We start from the raw sequence: 22,002 nt of genomic DNA, 5'->3' as shown, positions 1-22,002 counted from the left end.
GTGATGAAAATAGCCTTGCTTGCGTTCTTCAAGAGCAAGTACAGTGCAGTCACGTGCAGACCGCCAATAAATCTGCATCGCAAATTAGTTTGTGTTTATATGTGAAAAATCATAGTTTTAAATTTATTCCTCCTAGTGTTTTATGGGAAATGGACCAAGATGGTGTTTTTAGTGTGGTAAACGTGGAAGCAATATTGTTGGTATATTTTATATGTTACTGATTGGGTGAGTTTGAATTTAAAGTTAAATTAATGAATAAAATTCGAATATAATAAAAGTATAAATCAATTTAATTACCTATTAAATTCTATACATATTTTTGTTTTTATTTTTAAAATTGGAAAAAAAATATTTTTCCAGCTTTTGACGAAGAAAAACAAGTTTTTATAAGCGGTAATATTCTTTAGATTGGACAACAACTTTCTTTTATTTATTATCATTAAATTTTTCTACTTAAATATAACTTACTGTTAATGTAAAAATACTTCGACAGCTTATCTAATATATATCAATATCTATATATTAAATAAGATAAGGTTTAGTAGCAATTGAATACATAAAAAAAACTACAAGTAAAAAGTCAGTTTGCGCAATAGAACTATTATTAGGTGACAAAAGAATATTTTGTATTGTATCGTTACGTATCTAATACTGAAATTGTATTATTCATGCCTTGTTAATCTTCAACGATGTTATGTAGGAGGGGTTTAAATATAGCCAGTTTCAATTATAATAAATTTATGCAATTTGTATATACTTTTTTCCGAATTCTTTCCCAAGAAACGTTCTAAATCATTGTAACATTCCATTCATGTGTGTCGTTCAATTACAGTGCGTTGAAGTACTTTCTGTCACGCATCACTACTTATTTGTACCAATCGTATGTATAGGTTTCTAAACATATCATTTAGAATCTATTCTGGAACTAATATCGTCCCATTAAAACATGGACTTTAGCTGATTGTTACCTATGGTTTGTTAGCTACAAGGGGTGTTCAATAATTCACGATACATTGTCCTTGGATATAAAAAATACAGACGTGCCTAGACATAATATATAATAATAAAAGCAAAAACTTGATTTAGTTTTAAAAAAGGCGTTTGCGTCGTGTAAACGTGTTCTACATTTAAAAAAAAAATGTATAAAATTGAAGTTTGCGCTGTAATTAAATATCTCTGCCTTAAAAATTTAGTATGGAGCTGGTAGATCAAGACTTAAGACCAATATTAACTCCAAATACTACGGTTGTGCGTTGGTAAGTTGAGGCGAGGGAGAACTTCTATTATTGACGACCCTCGCATGGGTCGCCCTACAACGGTAGTTCAAATGATTACAATAGTTGAAAAGATTGTCTTTGCGGATTCGTCGTGTCACTGATTGCTTCATATCACGAGAAATAAATACTTTTATGATAGTAAGTGTCCATAATATTGCACACCATCATTTGGGTATGTAATAAGTGTCAGCGCGTCAGAATTCGGAAGAATTTCACAAATCTGTTTGGGTTTGTCCAATATTTACTGCGTCGAATACTCGTTAAAGTTTTTTTGTTTCATGAAAATAACCAAGAAGATTGGAGATAGCTGTTATTCAAAAAGCTGGCTTCGAATTAATGTTTGATCAATTCATCGTCACCGCTTCATAGCTTCTCGTAATTTCTACCTATTTCCGCAGGTTATGGAACATTACAGGGTCTATAAAGTGGAAGATGTTGATGCAATAGTCGCCGCGATACACGATTTTTTATGGGATCAGAAAGATTTAAAACAAAGGGATTTATTGCTTTATAAAGAAGCAAAAATGATATACTAATTGTACAAACATGGACTACCTTTTATTAGGTCAAAACATATAATAAACATTGAATAAAAGATAATTGTGTCACAAAAAACTGAATACACTGCAATCTGCAAGCATTTGCTTGCCCTGCCACCGACAGCAAAACGAGTATGTGGGGTTCGACCAACACCAGAGTCTGCTTTTCGGATAGTACCTACAAGGCCGCGTTACGTAGGCTTCAGGCTTGCTCTTAAATCTCCCGGAACCTCAACAGCAAAGCTATTACGCTGAAAAATCTACGGGGCTGCTTACACTGCAAAATAGCTCTCAGTGTCAATATTCTCAAATTTTTAACTTCCTCAACGGAAAGGTAAAAAATAAATTAGATAAGGATAAGAAACACCCTCAGCTCTCCTCTCCTTCCGGTAATATACGAAAGCTCGGACTCTAACTAAACACTAAAGTACGAACACCCTAGTACGAGTATATGGGCCTGAGAATGCTTGATTGCGAAGAAACAGTTCTTTCAACGTCTTCTGTGGTTGATCACCCTTCTGAGCCACAGAAATAAAATTTAATTGTTGCATTGACGGAATTCAACTCATGATCTGAGGGATCAGGTCTTGACTTGGTTTTCTCTTTTATGCATGTAAAAAGAGTGGTTACCATAGTAACAAATCGGTAATATTTTTGTTCAATAATTTATAACCAGGACCATACACTTCAAGGATAGAGTTTTCCTGGCAGTTTTCACGTATCTACCATTGTTATAATAAAAACATTGAAATTTTTAGATGTATTTCCATGATTATAACTTTTATACACTTGGATGTTGGATGATGCATTTTGTAAGGAAGCTTATTCCTGTAGGACGTAGTTCGTTTTTTATTTACAATATTATTTTCACAACTGACAAGTATACAGTATTTATAATTTTCATTTTAAGTACAAAGTAATAATAAAGATTATTAAAAAGAAAATCAAAACAAATATAAAAAGTTTGTATTTTCTTTTCACAGCTTGCAAATGAAACATTTGTTTTGTTTAAAGCAAGATTTGATAATTAGCACAATAGTCGGGTAGTTGAGCGTTCCTCTAACATAGCAGGAGGCCTATGTCACAGTGACTTCTGCCACTCTCTGCTTTTCTCATGTGGAAGTATAAATTCAGTGTCGTCTTCCTATCCCGTGGATATATCCTCTACTGCGTGTATCTCAGTGGTACGATATCCTATATACCTAGGTAACACAGACAATGTTTGTGACTGATGACAGCACAGAAAATAAAAATAAAACGGCTTAATCTAGAAAATTGCCAATATATCCGTTCCTCTCTATGTATAGACGATGCAACGATGTATCGTTGCATTTGATGGAACCACTGCTTTTCTCAGTGTTTCTTAGGGTCCTAAGGAAGAATGGCCCACTGAGGCATTTTCGTACGCTTTCACCGCATCTTCAGGGCTCGTAAAGCGAATACCTCAAACTTTATCTTTAGTTCTTGGGAATAAATGAAAGTCGAAGGGCGCCAGGTCACGACTGTATGGCGGATGACTCCTGTCCACAACAGTCCGTTTTGCGGAGTGCGCTGAAGTATTGTCGTAGTGAAGGAGGATCCTGCTTCGAGGGCGCTGCTGTCGAATTTGTTCCAAGACAACAGGCAAACAGGCATTGACATACCAGTTTGCAATAACTGTCCTTCCATCTTCTGGCACTACTGTCGCGACCGATGACCTTTCCGAACAAAGAATGAGGCAATCATGATTTTTCCTTTCCTTATCTTAGTTGGCCGATAGGCGAAAGGAAACACCCACTGAGCTGATTGTCTTTTAGTTTCGGGTTCATAGCAATATATCCAGCTTTTATCAGATGTGATGATGTCAAGTTACCGCCGTTGAACCTATCTAACATTTGGCGACACCAGTCCGTGCGAACATGTTTCTGGTCGTCGGTTAAAGTATTGGGAATCCATCTGGTACAAAGGCTCCTGACGCCTAAATATTCATGTAATATTTTTTGAACTTGACCAATACCAATGCCTAGGCTTGTCCGTACCTGCTATAGGTCACTCTCTTATCTTCCTCTATCATGCGTCGCACAGCAGTTATGTTATTTTCAGTAGTCACTGTCAAAGGACGTCCCTCACGCGGAACATCATTGAGATTCCTACGTCCACGCTGAAACTCGTTTAACCAATTGTAAATAGTGGCACGAGATGGGGCTTCATTTAGAAATGCTAATCGCAGCCTATCATAGCTTTGTTGTTGAGTAAGCCCCCAACGAAAGTCATAATACATCATTGACCCAAAATTTTCTCGCGTTGAGTTCATTTTCACGTATAAAAAGAGTTTTAAATTTGCCGCCAATTCACAAAAACAAATGACAGATGAATGCAATATACTACATTAGATTACCAAAGAGTTCTAAAATTGATATTGAAAAAAGTTTTAATTGGAAATGTTTTGAATTTATTACTGTGCAAAATTTTAACATAATGCGATATTTTACCGCGATAAGGTGTTAGTTGCAGTTCAGGTTTATAACAATGACTGCTATTTAGGTAAATATTATTTAGTTTACTTCGCCAGATGGTATAAAAATAGTCATTCACATTTTATTTATTTATTTAATTATTAAAGAAATACATACATTATCCTTTCAGTCTATGCCAATACGATAATCTCGAGAGAAATAAAATATAATAAGGTATATACTATTAAAGTATATAATTTAATATACACAATATCCCTACTGTGAATTCACCCTGCGAACATATAAATATGTCGATATTGTCGGAGACAGCATTCATTAGGCGCAATGTCTTTGATAACGGGGATCTGTGCAACAGACTGGTTCTGGCCCTTGGTATCGCAAATAACCTAGGCCTTCGCCGTCTCACACTTCCCATAGATACAAAGGAACCCAGTTCTTGGAGCACACTTGGGTTGAACACTAAGACTTTCATTACATAGTAAATAGTAGTAGATTGTTTTACTTCATCATTAGATTTAATAACCTCTAAGCACGTGTAGTTTTTGTTTTTGTGTTTATGTTTGTCCACAATTATGATTTAAATTCGTATATTGCAACGTAGAGAACGATCTAAAATCATTTTCATCGGTTCAGGAGTTATTGAGTTCGGGTATATATGTATGTTTGTATGGGTTTATATAATATAGGTAAATAATGTTAACAGGTATTTGAAGTCGTTTAAATATGTCCACATTGCTGAAACAACAGTGTGGGGCTGATAAATTTTACTACTACTACTTACTAACTGAATTTTTCACTTATTTTAACTGTATTTTCTTATAATATAAGGAATTTGATTAAAGACAATGTGTAATTTTGTTTATTCTTCATTCATGTGAATTTTCGTTCTTTTAACAAACGCTCATACGGCACTGATGCAAGTTATTCTGGCTTCAAGCGTTGTAAAGCTCATGCACTTATTGTTAGAGACAATTTATTATACATAGACAGGGATCATTAATTATTATACTATTTTTAAATTAATTTATTACATTAATAGATATGTAATAACCCGGCATTCACATCATACGTATTTATTATTACTAGACTTGCTTTATCTGTTAGGTCACTTTTGTAACGACTTAGACTTGACTTAAAAATATCGAAATGAAACCATAACCATAATGATTTGGCCGAGACTTAGATACCATTCAACACGACATAATTTAACGTTCGAGGCTTATACAATTCGTAAAACTAATAAACCGCGTCATATGTTCGATAATGACAAAAGCCTTTCTTAGGTAGACATCATGCGGCAGAAAACTACAAAAATAGCCTGCATTGGTGAAACGTTTTATCATCGGATGTCAAGGCAGAACACAAAATACTATCCGTATCACCACGACGACCGTCGTTCCACAACTGAGCATTTTTAAGGAAGTTCTTACCACGCACAACCATGTGGAACCAGCTGCCAACTGAAGTATTTTTTAACCAATTCTACTTAGGGTCTTTCAAATTAAGAGCGTACCGATTCCTAAAAGTCCGGCAATTCCCTTGCCTTCTGGCAATGTAAGTGTCCATGGGGGTATCATATAACATCATAGATATCGCTAAGTATCGACTCGAAATTTAACCCTAAGAGAGTTTATTGAATGATATTTATATTGCTCTGGACTTAAATTCTAACGTTACAACGTAACAATGGTCATCTAATTATACAGAGTTATTTTTACAATATTGGCAGTGGATCTGCGAGTGATATACGGACCGGACAGTATTAGCGAGTTATTACAACATTATTCTGGGATATACTCCAATAAAAATTTGTCGAGTCATGTTGAATGCAAATCTTTTATATATTTATAACAATTTCATACATTCAATAGAGGTTTGTTTATTATGCTATTCCCGTATAACATTAGGAAAGGCGAAGAAAAACATCGAGAGAAACTTGCCTTACATCCAAAAAGTCGACGTGTGTCAGGCAAGGATGCCGATCACCTACTTGCCTATTAGATTGACAAATGATCATGTAACATATTATCATACAGTAGTAGTAATAACGTACTTGTCATACTGTAATTCGAGGGCTAGATGTTAAAAGGTTGGAAAGCCACTGATTTATAACTAATCCCATATGAAAACTAGGTTTATTTTCTCCTTATCAAAAATCAAAGTCAAAAATCATTTATTCATATAGGTAACACAATGTACACTTATGAACGTCAATAAAAAAGAAATATACGTTAAATGCTTCTAATTTTACATATACTGCCAGTTCTTAGTTAATCGCCAAGTTTCTTTTTGTATTACACAACGTTTATAAGGAGTTGCAACCATAACACCATGTTCCACATGACATCAGCAGGAGGCATGGTGAAATAGGAGCACGCACTTACATTCTCGTGGGAACAACACGCAAATACATACTAATATAAGTATAAAGTAACTACTAAAACTTGGTATTTTTATATTTCAACAGTTTTTTAAAAGTACAATAGAAATTGCTGATTTAAAATGAATATATAAAATTATGATTAATATTAGCCAAAAATAATTATTTCCATTGAAAACTATTTCACACAGGCATCATCATTTTTTAAAACAATGATATAAATAATGTTTCTTTCTTAATAAACTAAAGCCAGAATATTTTTTCCAATTTATGAATTAATTTGCATACGATTAAAATGCATGAAGATGTGTTTTTAATTTGAAACTTACACGTTTTTTATAATGGTAGCCGATAACGTCATTTACAACATATAGATGTAGGAGTTATATGTAAGTGCTGTGTTTCTAGAAAAGCAAAAATGAATAGAGATAGATCTACAAGTAGGTGCACTCTATAAACATGCATCGGGAGTGGTATTATTATTCACTGTAGGTCCCGTTGATGCGTAGTAAGATTGCGCATGTCGCAATCAATTCTTTCAAGTACCCCGTCCAATGTACTTAAATCAGTTACGTCTTATAGTACGCCAAGAGGGAAACCGTATGCAATATAATTTAATATGTATTACTCAATGGTACATACAAAAAAACGGTGAATGCTGTTAACTCGACATGCGCGCGCAAGTACGGCTTCTTTGACACAAAAACACAAAAACCCTCGCATTTATTGGCTTACGTCGAACGGACACGACCGGAAAAATACGGTGAAAATTTCCGGAATCACTCGACGATTGTCTAAAATTAAACTCAGTAAAGGCGGCCTTATTAAAGGCTAGTCCAGTCCTCTGGACTATAAATTATCTTCACCTGTAATGGAGAAAGGTGATCGCGTTTCAGAATATTTATTCGCGAAGATGGGCCCAGGGGACCGGGGGCCGAAGACCACAGACCCCAGATCTGCTGCTGCTGCAGTGGAATATACCGGGGTCAGGAAGTGGTTTATAGATAATACACTTCTGGTTGTGACCTTGGCTGGCGTATTGAGCGGCATTGCAATAGGTTTGTGGTTAATTTAATTTATATTGTAATTTGTAACGTAGATCGTAAACGCACAGGAATGTTTAACATAATATGTTTGATGTCATCATGATTTTTTAATTGAAAATCCTTTTTTACTTTTTAATATAAAGCAAGTAATAGCTAATTTCAAAACTCTATTGTCCATTTACAATGCAGCCTAATTATAGTTCTTATTTTCGTATGAACTTATAGTTTTTATTTCAAAACATAGCCCATAACAGTGATTAATACAATATCCATCAACCCAAAGAAAGCCAATAAAAATAGATGAATGTTGAAACTAATTGGTCAGAGTGGTCAAGGGAAGCAGTTGAGCTGAGATGTACATACACAATTTTTATAATTAAGGGCATAGTTATTTGTTACACGAAGCAATTGATACATCGTTATTAGAACTATCAAACAGGTTTCGATAAAGATAATTTTAAATTTCTACAAGTTGAAATTTAAAATATATTTGTCGCAGGTTTTGGTCTCCGACCTTATCACCTGGGTGCCGATGCTCTCATGATAATTTCATATCCTGGAGAATTGTTCATGAGGCTCTTAAAACTCATGATTCTACCTCTAGTGATAGCCAGTCTCATAGCTGGTTCGGCTAGTCTCAATGCGAAGATGAGTGGTAAAATCGCTTTAAGAACCTTATCCTACTTTGTCTTAACATCAATGTTCAATGCTTTTCTGGGAGTGGTTTTGGCGGTGTTGATTCACCCAGGTGAATCTTATTTGAAAAATTATTCTGCGACTCCAGTTCAGAAGAGCGACCATAGTATATTAGACAGTCTTCTGGATATCGGTCGGTGAGTGGAAGTTTTACCTTAAATATTTCTATATCCCGCTCTAGTAGTGTTTAATCTAGATACACAAGATGCTAATGAAATGGTGGACCCGTACGTTCAGTGTGAAGTCCAGAACGGCAAGATTTAGTATAAAAAATGTCAAAATTTCCATATGCAACTTGACTAAACGGTGTGTATTATGAGTGGGGGAAAAGAGGCTTCAAAAAGTAAATAATCTGTGATATTTTCAGAAACATCTTCCCAGATAACATAGTACAGGCTGCATTTCAACAAGCACATACCGTTTATGTTCAGTCGTCGACAATGGTATCAAGTAATGGTACACAGAATGGCACACAACCAGCCTTGGTTAGAGTAGTTCAATATAGGTAAGTAGTGATATCCTTATAGACAGCTAAATGCTTTTGACTACAGTGAATGTAAGGCATATTGTTAATAATTTCATTTGAACGAGTCTTCGTAGAGTAAATATATTTGTGTTCTATATCTTATAATAATTTATTAGTATTTATACAAAACAATAACTATTCAAAATTAGAGAAAAATTACATATATGTTTATTTTCAGGTCGGGAACAAATACATTAGGTTTAGTATTTTTCTGCTTAGTATTTGGCAGTTTATTAGGCACACTCGGAGCAAAAGGGCAAGTTGTTGTGGATTTCTTCCAGGCGATATTTGAAGTGATCATGAAAATGGTGACAGGTGTAATGTGGTTCACACCTGTGGGTGTGAGCAGCGTTATTGCTGGAAAGATTCTTGGTGTCGATAATGTTGGTAAGTTCGACTTGTACTATATTTTTTACATAGCCTAATTAGGTGATCTGCATACAGCTTTACTTCTTGAAGGCGGTACAGCCATTTTTTTAGGTTTTGCGATATTTTACGGCCGTATTACTTTAGTTACAGAAACGAAAATTATTTCGTTTGCAATATAAACTTTTTATTTTATTTGTAGAAACTGGTGTATGTGATTTTAAATTTTATATCAATGTATTTTAAAGGCCAGTCTGATAACAGGTTAACCTTATGTTAATTCTCGCCCATGAACACTGACATTTTATAATACAATTTGATATTCAAAAGAACCACTTTTTTAATGCGACAGCAGGTACAAGTAATCTTAATTATAGTTTTTACTACAAGTCCCGGACGGATTTTAAAAATAGAATACGAAACTCCGGGATAACATTATTTGATGTCTTGCTTTACAAAAATACATACCCTTTATTCTTTTTAATATTTGGATAGATATTAACACGAGTAGTAAACTGTATATTACGCAAATGTTACCAACACTAATTGAATATCTAGTTTTATTAATACCAAGGAAAACCTTGCTTTTCCGACATCCGACCAAGTTCACCGTCTTCAGATTCTACGAGTACAATAATATTGACACAATTTATTTTGATTTACAGCGCAAGTGATGTCGCAACTAGCCTGGTTCATAACCACCGTTACAATTGGCGTATTCTTTTATCAGCTCATAGTGATGCAATTACTTTACTTTCTTTTTCTAAGAAGAAACCCATACAAGTTCTATTGGGGATTATCTCATGCTATGCTGACGGCTTCGGCCACCGCATCCACGTAAGTACATTACCTTATTATAAGCTTACAGAACATTGGTTTCGTCTAAGTTTATAAGCAGGTTTTGGAAACTGAATGCTATTTTTTTTAATCAATTTAAATTAGCCGTCTTGCCGTAGTGACTTGAGCGTGCAACTCCCTGAGGTCGTAGGCTCGAACCCCGGCCGTGCACCAATGGAAATTATTTCTATGTGCGCTCATTCGCTCGAACGGTGAAGGAAAGCATCGTGAAAAACCAGAATTAGACTCAAATACGGTCGATGGCAGCGTCAGGCATAAGAGGCTGATCACCTATTTGCCTTTAAGTTTAACAAATGATCATAAAACATATACATGTAGCGCCACTGTTTTTTTTTGAATGAATAACGGAAAACTATGATTAATAGTGAATAATTCAAAATAAATTTAAGAAAAACAAAACTTCTTTAACATAATGAATTAATATAATGGAAAGACCTAATTAAAATATTAGTAAATAAATTACATAACTTGATGCTTTACTGCAAATGAGGTCTGTGGGAGATGAATTGAGACAGTCTCAGAAGTATCATTATAGTCGTTTGTTTCCCGTTTATTTATTAAGATTTATCAAGGCCTGTTCACAGTAGCAATAAAATTAAAAGAGTACTAATTATTATCATTAAATACTCCAGCTTTAAATATATAATGCCTTATTGTGCCCAAAAGAAAAATATTGAGACATATTCGATTTCAGTGCAGCAGCATTGCCAATAACATTCCGTGCGATGGAAGGGCCGCTACATATCGACTCCCGTATTACCCGTTTCGTTCTGCCTATAGGCTGTAACATAAATATGGACGGCACAGCTCTGTTTCTAGCAGTTGCCAGTGTCTTTATATGCCAGATGAATAATATGCATATGGGATTTGCTCAACTGGCAACCATATTGTAAGTATGACTATTATTTTTATAATTATACAGTCAAACCCGTAAACGACGACATTGTTTAGAACAACATACCGGTTATTTTGACCAAAATCGAAGGTCCCGTCTGAATTCTATTGTAGGTACGTGAAACAACGTCATTGGCTGTTACAACCATCGGTTTTTACGCCCAAATATTAGTAGTCCCTTCGATGTCGTTATAACAGACTTTGGCTGTATTATTGAGTTCAAATCAAGGCTATGCATTATTCATTTAAAAAGGAATTAAAATAATGTTGTAGTTTTATAATAAAATTATAATATGTATTACCTACACTTATAATATTATGAGCCATAAAATCTCAACACCTCATTGCTCATTTCCAGCTTAACATCAACGGCGACTTCATTATCATCAGCGTCAGTACCGTCGGCAGCAATGGTACTGCTCCTCGTAGTGCTGGCTGCAGTGGATGCACCAACACAAGATGTTTCGTTATTATTCGCAGTCGACTGGCTGGTGTAAGATACACTTACGATGATTTTTTATTCAGTTTTTTCACCTAAAAGATATAGGATTTTTGTTTCTTTTAGTTTTTTGTCATATTAATGCTAACAAATTGTTAAATGCATTGATACATACATTATCCTCATATGTTAAGTTATGTTTACCTACGAGGTCTCAATCTTTGACGCGTACAAAAATTAAAATTTGTTTTAAAACGTCTCGTTTCATGTTTGATTTTAATGATAAATATTAATAACGCTTAGTGGTAAAGTGTACAATTACCAACCTCGTGGCATGCTTTCTACTTAGAAATTAGGACGACGTAGGACTGCCTATTCCACCAATTGATCTTTATATGATCGAAAATGGTGTCTCGGTGTAATATAAAGCTAAAGTACCCTTGACTCCATGATCTGGGTTTCCCGTAAGATGAAGCAAAACTATGTTTTCCTTATAGCACAGATGATGATGGTTTTGTAGCTTTGAAATGCTTTATTCTTGATCAAGTGATTGTAGTGAATATATGGTAAAATATTTCAGTGACAGGATACGGACTACAAACAATATGTTAGGAGATTGCTACACAGCGGCTATTGTGGAACACCTATCAAAACATGAGTTGATGGCTTGTGACGCTGCATCTATGGTGAGGGATTCTTTTATTTATCTGGCTTTAATCACGCAAAACAAGTTCCTATGAGTGATAACGCAGTCACTTTTAGGTAGTAGTGAATTTGTTACCAATAACGAGCAAGTAGAAGTCTCGGTTTTACACTTAAATTCAAATAATTATTTAATTTATTATAGGCACAAGAGTAATACTATACTCTACCCTATAGCAAATGCTTTATCCCTAAAACCAAGTGAAGAGGTATTGTTACGATTATTATAACAGGCGCAAATAATACCTTACAATTACTATTTTGAATCAAGTATTTTTTATTTATATATTCTGAAACGTGTATGCATAAAATTATATAAGAACGACATTACAAATTTACACATCAATTATATTAGAACATAAATGAACTATGCGAATTGTTAACTTTATCACACGTATTAACCTCCTTTAATAATTAATGTATAATATGTGCTTGTTTCAGGAACCAGTAGCTACGAATGGCACTTTGCCAACCACAACAACAGACTTAGATATCGTTTCATCGAAGAAGTCCTTAGAGTCCGATGATATTGTTATAGACATGCATTTAGATAATAATAAGAGTTAGTTATTGTTATGTAATCAGTTATTATGTATCTAAATCATCGCAATGTAATTTCGAGCTTGGAACGGGGGAAACTAGACTTAATCACTGGAATGAGGATCAAATGATGACAACTATAGTAGAGGCGATTGTTCACAAAATTTAAACCATTTAATTTTACTTCGTTATAGAGCATATACAATTTCTTTCGTTACCATCCGTTTAAATGAAAATCGTTAATCAACACATGCATTTTGTAGGTGGTCCAATTCCTTGTTTATAAGAATCCTGTGAATTTTTACTTAGTTTTACATTTAAAAGCTATTGCAGTTACAGTAGGATTAAATTATAGATGTAGTTATGTCAACGTTAAAACTGTAGGTGTTTCGTTATATTTGTGCAAATACGTTCAAAATATTACCTTTATTTCGTTATTTTATGCATTTAAAGACACTACTGTTGAATTACCCAAAATGTAATGTTTTTGTCTAACAGTGTTTCCCTTTTTTGTGCTATGCACCACCTTAACCAACCTAAGATTCTTTTGAATATTTAACTACATAATTCATACTCATAAAAATTAAATAGTTCAGTTAAGAAATTTTAATGATTGTTTTATGAAGAAATCACTAGGAAATTGTTAAAGAAACAATAAGTACATTTTCAAAACATAATGAAAACTGTAATTCAAATTCCAAATTTGAATTTTAGCTTCAGTCTCAGGTCTCCGTTGAGTTATATCCAGCCACCCTCTTAACAATCAAATTGCCCCTCTTTAGGTCGTGGGCCCCACGTTGGCAAACACTGGTCTAACAATTCCTTCAGATATAATGATTTGTCCTCGGAATATGAAGTTGGTTATATGAATATCATGTAACAATGATCTTTCTAATTACATAGGCGTAATATTTTGAGCGTAATTTGGGCATTCGTGCTCGAATACACAAAAGTCGTAAATACTTAAAGGTATTTTTGAAGAGCTCCTTAATCAGACAGACGTTTGTGTATTTGAACTTAAATGTAGGGTAAACAGATATTAATCTGCTCAAGCCCTTATTTAATTCGGGGCCTATTAAATTATGAAGTATTATCATATAGACTTTATACTTTGTGATAATGTAGGTATTGTAGTATAGCCCCAACTGTGATATGTATGTTCAATTTATATTAGGAATAAAGAGCTTTAATCGTGGTTTGTTGTCCTTTACAACCCAGCCTTACTAATCATATATAATATATTCCGGTAAAAACGCGACACTGATACTGATACTGGCGAATAATATATATATTTTTTAATACATGTGTCTACTAAGACATCGTTTAACATTACGGTTTAGCCTTACTTAAGACAAATAAGTAATTTAAGTCTATCCTAATTAAGACAGTGTCACACCACTTACATCCTCTATTAAAGGGACTCTGGTTACACAAATGATTTGCTGGATGAAATTTTTGTATTATTTGAATAGCTAGACCTCGAAATCTGGGATAGTCTTTTTATTTTAGTTAAGACTGGGATACATAACACCGTATAAATATTTAAATCCGGTCGATGTCATTATAAAGGAAGTATAAAATGAAAATCAAACATTAAATCTTACAATTTTATTTTTCTCCACGTCAACTCCTACAGTCATTGAAACTTATTTCGCATAATATTTACATTACTTATCTTATTCGTAATATTTAAACTTACAATTTAGATTTAAATATTGCAAATAAAATCTAAATTTAAGACGAAAATCACAGTATAATTTATCTAATTACATTTTTAATTTAAAGGTATACATTTTTTTTTCAAAAAGTCTAACTAGTTGGACATATGTGATTTACAAACTGTTTGAATAAGCTAACTATTAAATTGCGATATCTTATGTAAAGCTGTTTTTTATCTAATACGTATAACATGGCAGTCTTTATTTAAACTATACAATGCACATACAATCTAATATATACAATTAAAGTTAACACCCGAAGAGATATTACATTATAAGAGATATTTACATTTACCGCAAAATCGGTAATAAGCGCTTAACATCACTTTGAGCACATCTAATAAAATACAGTACATGCACAAAATGTGACTACGATTAACCAATCCGATCACATCGGTCAATAAATACACTAATACAATACTTATAAGGCAAACAGTCGAGGATTATTTACAAAGTTCACTGGTCTTTGATTATAGTCTCATAGTGGAATGATTAGGTTTTCTATTTCCTGGGACGGGAGGTAATCCGGGCCCCACTAAAGGTGACATCGACGGTGACCTCGTTGCTAGAGGGGACAAGGAAGGCGAAAACGAAGGAGACATGGCTGCAGCAGCTGAAAAGCCTCCTGGGATGTCGTGGCTTATGGGCGAACGAGGTAACAAATGTTGAGGCTGCCTACAAGATAACGAAGGCGCCGGGCAGCTTCTAGGCGCAACGGTAGTCAATAAAGGCGGGGGCACACTTTTGCCTCCAGACATTGATGTTCCTTTACTTTTAGCACTAGATGCTCCACTATTTCCACTTTGTAAAGAAACAGCGTCATCTTTTAACCTAGCTATTTCTGAGAACACGTGAGCTAGAGGCTGATATTGTGGACCCCAGTCCAATAAATAATCCCAATTGTAACTACCAGTCAACTCTTCTTCTGAATGTACTATAGAACTTAAACTTCCGGTCATTGAGGGCCCAGCCGTGGGTACTGCAGTATTTTCACCAGGAGCACTGGGAAATGCTCCTAAAGCCATTGCTCGATCCACGGCAGCACTTGCTTCATCCGCGTTGCTGCCTCTATCGCTGGCGGTTACTTCGTTTAATTTGGCGTAAATCAAATTCGTGATATCGTTCTCATGAGGCCCGTCCTCGTCAAAAATATTGTGCATTGGATCTATCGGCCCATGATGCAACATTGTTTCTTTATTTGCAACATTTTCAGAGCATCTACGTGATGATGTCGATGCACCTCCACCTGTGCCAGTATCAACAATACCGAGTCTAGCTAAATATTCTTGTGTGTTATGAACAGATACGTCCGATAAGTTATCATCGTCTACCCCATTCGTTTGCCTGTCACGTTGAAGTGGGCCTTCATTGATCATCCTTATTTCTTCATCTTCTCCGTCCTCTCCGTCTTCAGCAGATCCTCGTCCACTAGAACCCGATTGCTCGGAGCCCGACAGCTCTGAAGTGGTCGCAGCTCCAGAATTTGAACTAGCAGTATGAGCACCATACGGTGGGATCTCATCATATTTAGGAGGTGCAAATTGGTTCGCTGAATTAACAGCACCAGTATTGCGTATCGTTATGGAATCAAATGCACTGGGGTCTACATAACTATTTGTTGCTCCGACTCCCTCCGAACTTAATCCTGGTTTATTTTCTTTTTTGTGTCTTTTATTTTTCATATGTAAAAATAGAAATGCCGCGGCGAAGATGATAATAATAAATATAAAAGCTATCAGAAGCCCTAAAGCCCAATCTGACAATCCACTATTTTGAGCTAATGCTGGATCATTCAAGATATTAGTGCCATCTGATATGATTGCGGCAGGGTCTAACAATATTTCAACTGCAGTTTTATTGGTAAGAGATCCCTGTCGGCCTGAACTTGCAGTTATTACTAGGCTTATTGATTTATCTCCGCCAAATAAAGTTTGTATTGAATCCACTTTTTTCTTAAGAATAATCATACCCGTAGTCCTGTTTATCTTGAAGTAAGAGTGAGACGTAGATAGCTGGTAAACTATTCGACCGTCTATTCCTTTGTCTCTATCTGTTGCAGTAGTTTGACCTATAATGTACCCTGCCGGTAGAGATCCTGATTTTGGAACACCGAAATTATACGTTTTCTGAGTAAACTGAGGGTAAAATTCATCTCTACTTTCTATATCAATTCTGACTTTTACTGTGGAGCTTCTGCCACCTATATCTGAAGCTTTAATGGAAAACTCATATTTGTTTTTAAGTTCGTAATCAAAGACGGCATTAGTGTTTACTAAGCCACTTATTGAATCAATTTGGAACATTTTCCAAGCATCGTCATTTTTGTTGTAGTTAGAAGAAACAGGTCCAATAGAATAGTTCAATGTGCCAAATTTTCCTTTGTCCATATCTGTGGCCGTAGCAGTAAAAACAGACGTTCCAACTCTTTCATTTTCAGCGATACCCTCGAAATACTCATTAACCGGGAAAGCAGGTGTATTGTCGTTAACATCGAGGATCCCAATTTTAATATACGCAGCATTGCACAAACAGGGTACTCCTTGATCACAGGCAACGACCACCAAGTTATAATTAGTTTTCCCCGTATCATAGTCTAGAGTTTTATTGACGGTTAAAACGCCTGTCATTGAATGCACGTAAAATGACTTGTCATCATTTCCTGAAGTAATATTAAATATTATATCTGAATTTGCAGTTCCATATAAATCTGCATCCGTCACAGAAAATTGCGTTAGACTATGCCCTATTTTAACATCCTCACTTACTGTAAGATCGAATGTATTAATAGCAAATATGGGAGCATTATCATTTGCATCCGTCAGTGTCACAAATACAACTACAGACGTTTTATTTTGTTTATATGAAAGCATTTTTCCTTGCTCGACGGCAGCTAAACCTAGCACGTATGATTCTTGTCGTTCTCTATCAAGCCTTTTTACAAGTATTAATGCACCTTCAATTGTAATATCAAACATGTCGCCATCATTTCCGGTAATAATTTTGAAGTCAAGACTATATTTCTTTAAAATATCATTTATTCCACCGATTTGCAACAAGGATGTACCCTCTTCGGTATCTTCATTTACCGTTATTCTGAAAAAATACAAATATATTTGATAAATAAGTAAAAATAATTGTAATGAGGGGACTTTATTTTTACTTTACTTAAGTGCTTATGCACAAGTTGGTGACTTTACTTCCTCAAAAAGGGATTATCCAAATCACACTCAGTGTCGGAGCCTAGAGAATTAATGGAATGTAATGTAATATAAGAATTTAATTTACCTATAGGTGTCTTGACCAATAAAGGGTTTAATTTCTGATGAAGCACCACTGCTGACTCTGACCGATGTTATTGCCGATTTGTTAGGTTTTCCATGATCTGTGGCTACAACCGCCAGTTGTATATCTCGATGGTCATTTGGAAGGGAGCTGTAGTTGACAAACATTTCTCCAGTGACAGCGTCTATATAATATCCATCCTTTGATTCCAGAAATTGATATGAAATATTGCTATTTTCACCACTGTCTTTATCCGTAGCTTTTACAATAGCAATTTCGATAGGGCCTGACCCTTCTGAAATGAAATTGAAATATAATAAAATAACGTTTCCAAATACTAACAACTTTTCTCTGAATAAACTAAAAATTTACTGTTATTTTAAAGGAAATAAAGTTTATTATTTACCCGGTAAAACACTGCTGTATGAGACTTCTTCAAAAATTGGAGCATTGTCGTTTATATCCGTAACTTTGACAGTTAATGTTGTTGTAGCGACATGTTCGTTGTCCGATGCACTAACGTTAACGATATAAACTATATGACTTTCAAAATCGAGTGCTTTATTTAAAACCACTTTGCCACTGTATCTGTCAATTGAGAAGATATTTTCATCCTGAACTAAAGCATACTTCAGTGCAGGATAGGTGTCCACATCATTCGCAGTAACAGATGTTAGAATTGAGCCGACTTCTGCTCCTGTAAAAAATGAAAGAATAAATAAGATCGATCCGTACACTGAGTATCAATACACAAAATAAAATAAACAAAGTAAAACTTGTCCGAGAAACAATGAAACGAAATAAGATGAAAAGATTCATATACCGTTCCTTTCCAGTTCTACTTAAATATTCATGGCGAGGGCCAGATATTTATTTTTACTCTTTAGTCGATCATATTATGCATCAGTACATCATGTAGATATATAAATATGTAGATTACTGAATAAAAAATTCAAAAGGCAGTAGTTTTAATTATTTTGTGTTTATATTTAATATATACCTTCAGAAACAGATATGACGTTTGGTGGCGGAAATGTCGGCTGATTATCATTGACATCGACGACGTTTATCCTTAAAGTGGCTGTCCCGGTCATTTGTGGGTTTCCTTCATCGGTCGCTATAACGGTTAGCTTGTAAGATTCTCGTATTTCTCGGTCGAGAACAATATTTGTTTTAACGGAACCCGAAAACGCAGGTTCGATGATAAACGCGTTGTCATGGTTACCATCCACTATGTGATATAATATTCTCGCGTTAGCATCCCTGTCTTCATCCTTTGCAGCTAATTGAACGACGAATTCACCTTTCGTATTGCCTTCAAATACATTGGCAATGTATTGTTGTTGTGTAAACCGTGGGGAGTGATCGTTTTGGTCTATAAGATTTACCATAACTTCACAATAAGCGTACAGGGGCGACGATCCTTCAGTTCTTGCAACGATTACGAGTCTCCGTCTCGGTCCTGGGTAAGTTTCATAATCTAAGCTATCTGAAGTATTTACTCTTAGAACGCCACTGTTACTATCTATTTCAAAAGCATATTGGTCGTTTCCATTTCCGATTTCATATATAACTCTTTGTCTTCGCCCGTCACTTCGCAGTGCGGTGACTTGTAGGACCTCACGTCCATAGGGTACATTTTCTTCTATGGTAATGTTGTATGTTGAGTTTTGAAAATTTAATGTTGAAGTTTGGTCAGAAAAGTCACCTATATGAAGTTCTATGAGACCTTCTGAACTTTGTGGTGGATTTCCTTTATCCTTGGCTAAGACCTTTAGATGTATTAGTTTACCGTTTTCGCTTGCTAAACTTTGAGTTGCAGTTAGAACCCCAGTTGTGGGGTTAATTCGGAATTTGTGGTTTGAACTATCGAGAAGTTCAAAAATAATTTCAGCATTCGTCCCAATATCATTATCTGTTGCGAAAACTCTAAGCAAACTCTGTCCCGGCGGTATTAGTGTTGCGATTTGTTCTTTGAATGGATATTTTGTGAATATAGGTTTGTTGTCGTTAACGTCGTTGACGGTTACTTCTACAGAAACCCGGGTCGATCGCGCGATATAACGACCTTGATCTGTTGCTACGGCTTCAAAATGATAGACGTTAATTTTTTCCCGATCGAAATATCTGAAACAGAAACAGTAATTATAATCAATTATAAAAATCATTTAAAAATATTTTATTAAATCAATTAAAGCGTGAAAACTTTTTGCTTACCCAGTCGTATAGATAACGCCACTTTTATTATCGATACGAAACAACCCTTGACTTTCATTTGCGAGGGAATAAACTATTCGTTTATTGTATCCTAAATCGGCGTCAGTGGCTCTCACTTTAATGATAGAAGTGTCGGGGGATGCATCTTCTGCGATGGCGGCTGAGTAATGACCCGTATCGAAAACAGGATCATTGTCATTTTGGTCTTCCACCATTACCGTTATATTGCATGCGCCTTGTAGTGCTATAGGGGATCCATGATCATATGCTGTTATTGTCAATTCATATCTGGACTGTGTTTCACGATCTAGTGCTTTAGCTGTGAGTTTTCCTGTAGTGGGATCAATACTAAACTTGTTTCCATTATTTCCTGAAGTGATGCTGTATGTTATAATTCCATTAGCACCGATGTCTTTATCGGTGGCAGATACTGTGTGTATAATTTCAGGATCATTGTTCTCGGGTACTGTCAAAGTATAGCAGGATCCAGGTTTGAATGTTGGAGCATTGTCATTATCGTCTAAAATGCTTATATTTACTGTCGCTACATCAAAATTACTTGGAGATTGGAAGCTTTCCGAATCAGTGACATAAACTGGAAAAATATATTGTCCAGTTTCTTCTCGGTCAACTTTAGACTTGATAGTGATTGTTCCTGTCCGCTCATCGATGACGAACTTATCATCTGCTACGCTTGAGGGTATCATGTAGCTTAGCGTACCTGAAATAAATATACATTAGTTATTTTCCATAAAACGAGATTATTGGAAAAAATAGATCAACATAGCTCAGCTTAGATCAATATTCTGCATGCATTCAAAGTGGCACGTCAGAGTATTGCCCCAAAAGTGAAAAGAAATATTGCATATTAAAATCAGTCTTATCAGCTACTTGTAATTACTTTATGTATCTGTAAGCTTTAAATCTTGAGTGGATAAGTAAATTACCTGAAGTCCCTCTTGATGATTTGGCCGTAACTCTTGTTACGAAACTACCAGCACGGATATCTTCACTAATGTTCGCCTTGTACAGTGTTTCAGTAAACCGAGGTGGGGTGTTGGTTGATTCCAGCAAGTGTAAAGTTAATGTCATATGACTTTGTCTGGGAAATGGCATCCCATGATCGGAAGCTGTCAAATTGAGCTTATATTGCCCCGTCCTTATTTTCGAATATTCAGAAGTAAACTTTTTCGATAATGTTAACTTTCCTGTATCATAATCCATAGAGAAGTAAGAATGCTCGTTTCCATTATTTATATAATAGGATACTCTTCCATTATCTCCCGAGTCAGCGTCAATGGCTAAGGCTTGATACAGAACGCCGGTCAAAGCATTCAAAGTGGCAGATACTTTACGAGCAGAAACAAAAGTAGGAGTGTTATCATTTGCATCCACCACAGCTATGTGTACTGTGGCAGACGTAGAAATTCGTTCACTTGCAGTCACTGCTTGATCAACTGCTTCTACTACAAGCCAGTATTCTTTTAACACTTCAAAGTCTAGCAAAGCTGTCAGCGTTAAAGCGCCAGTGAGAGGATCTAGATTAAACATGTTTCTAGTAGAAGGCACAGTGGAAACTATGTGATAGTTCAGTTCACCATTGACACCTGCATCTATGTCCTTTGCAGTGAAGTTGTATACGTTTATACCAACTGCTGTAGTTTCTGGTACTTCTATATTGACAGGATCCTCCGGCCACTGCGGACCGTTATCGTTAACGTCGATGATTTCAATTCTGACGGTGACGGCACTGCTTTGGGGGTTGTTAGTAGCCGAAGTATCCAACGCTCTAACTTCAAGTCGATATTCATCTTGGACCTCTCTGTCTAACTGACGTGCCACCACCAAAGAGCCAGTTCGTCTATCGATTTCAAAGGTTCCAGGTACATGGTCAGACGTTAAAGACATCAAAAGATATGATATCTGTCGTTCTTCATCACCATTAACCAGATTTTCGTTTGTATCGCTGTCGCAACATGTAACAGTTCCAACAATATGCCCAATTTTGGAATCTTCTCGCACCTTAAAACGAAGACAACGATTTTAATTACAAACAGCTTTGTAAA

The 22,002-nt window shown here is 35.4% G+C and overlaps 2 protein-coding genes across 5 annotated transcripts in view; one reads left to right on the top strand and one right to left on the bottom strand.

Moving 5' to 3' along the window:
• On the top strand, positions 1-13,914 carry LOC123707979 (excitatory amino acid transporter). Of its 3 annotated transcripts, none has more exons than XM_045658368.1 (10): positions 1-225; positions 7,549-7,710; positions 8,198-8,531; positions 8,762-8,899; positions 9,099-9,307; positions 9,952-10,123; positions 10,839-11,033; positions 11,397-11,531; positions 12,058-12,163; positions 12,621-13,914. In XM_045658368.1, the coding sequence occupies exons 2-10, from the start codon at positions 7,566-7,568 to the stop codon at positions 12,744-12,746; spliced, it is 1,560 nt and encodes a 519-aa protein (XP_045514324.1). In that variant the 5' UTR covers positions 1-225; positions 7,549-7,565; the 3' UTR covers positions 12,747-13,914. The 3 variants fall into 3 exon arrangements, with proteins under 3 accessions (XP_045514324.1, XP_045514325.1, XP_045514323.1); XM_045658369.1 differs by lacking the exon at positions 1-225 and adding an exon at positions 1,233-2,150; XM_045658367.1 differs by lacking the exon at positions 1-225 and having other exon boundaries at positions 6,778-7,710.
• Positions 13,915-14,485: 571 nt separating this feature from the next.
• LOC123707978 (protein dachsous) overlaps positions 14,486-22,002 on the bottom strand; it is a 212,176-nt gene continuing 204,659 nt past the window's right edge. The window contains exons 11-16 of one of the 2 annotated variants that reach the window (XM_045658365.1): positions 20,884-21,958; positions 19,937-20,657; positions 18,720-19,846; positions 18,126-18,416; positions 17,723-18,014; positions 14,486-17,530 (exon numbers count right to left, since the gene is read on the bottom strand). In XM_045658365.1, the coding sequence (XP_045514321.1) occupies positions 14,908-17,530; positions 17,723-18,014; positions 18,126-18,416; positions 18,720-19,846; positions 19,937-20,657; positions 20,884-21,958 (6,129 nt within the window). In that variant the 3' untranslated portion in view covers positions 14,486-14,907. Of the gene's footprint in view, positions 17,531-17,722; positions 18,015-18,125; positions 18,417-18,719; positions 19,847-19,932; positions 20,658-20,883; positions 21,959-22,002 lie in introns of those variants that run through there. The other variant, XM_045658366.1, reaches the window with a different exon arrangement.

The sequence above is a fragment of the Pieris brassicae genome, chromosome 4, assembly GCF_905147105.1.
Source record: "Pieris brassicae chromosome 4, ilPieBrab1.1, whole genome shotgun sequence".
Lineage (NCBI taxonomy): Eukaryota > Metazoa > Arthropoda > Insecta > Lepidoptera > Pieridae > Pieris > Pieris brassicae.
This window is presented reverse-complemented; position numbering and strand designations above follow the sequence as displayed.

Excerpts from the sequence above, each read along its gene's own strand:
- LOC123707979 (XM_045658367.1), top strand. The coding sequence starts at position 7,524 with ATGGAGAAAGGTGATCGCGTTTCAGAATATTTATTCGCGAAGATGGGC. Across the intron at positions 8,532-8,761 it reads AGTCTTCTGGATATCGGTCG|AAACATCTTCCCAGATAACA; the intron begins GTGAGTGGAAGT and ends TGATATTTTCAG. Across the intron at positions 8,900-9,098 it reads GTTAGAGTAGTTCAATATAG|GTCGGGAACAAATACATTAG; the intron begins GTAAGTAGTGAT and ends GTTTATTTTCAG.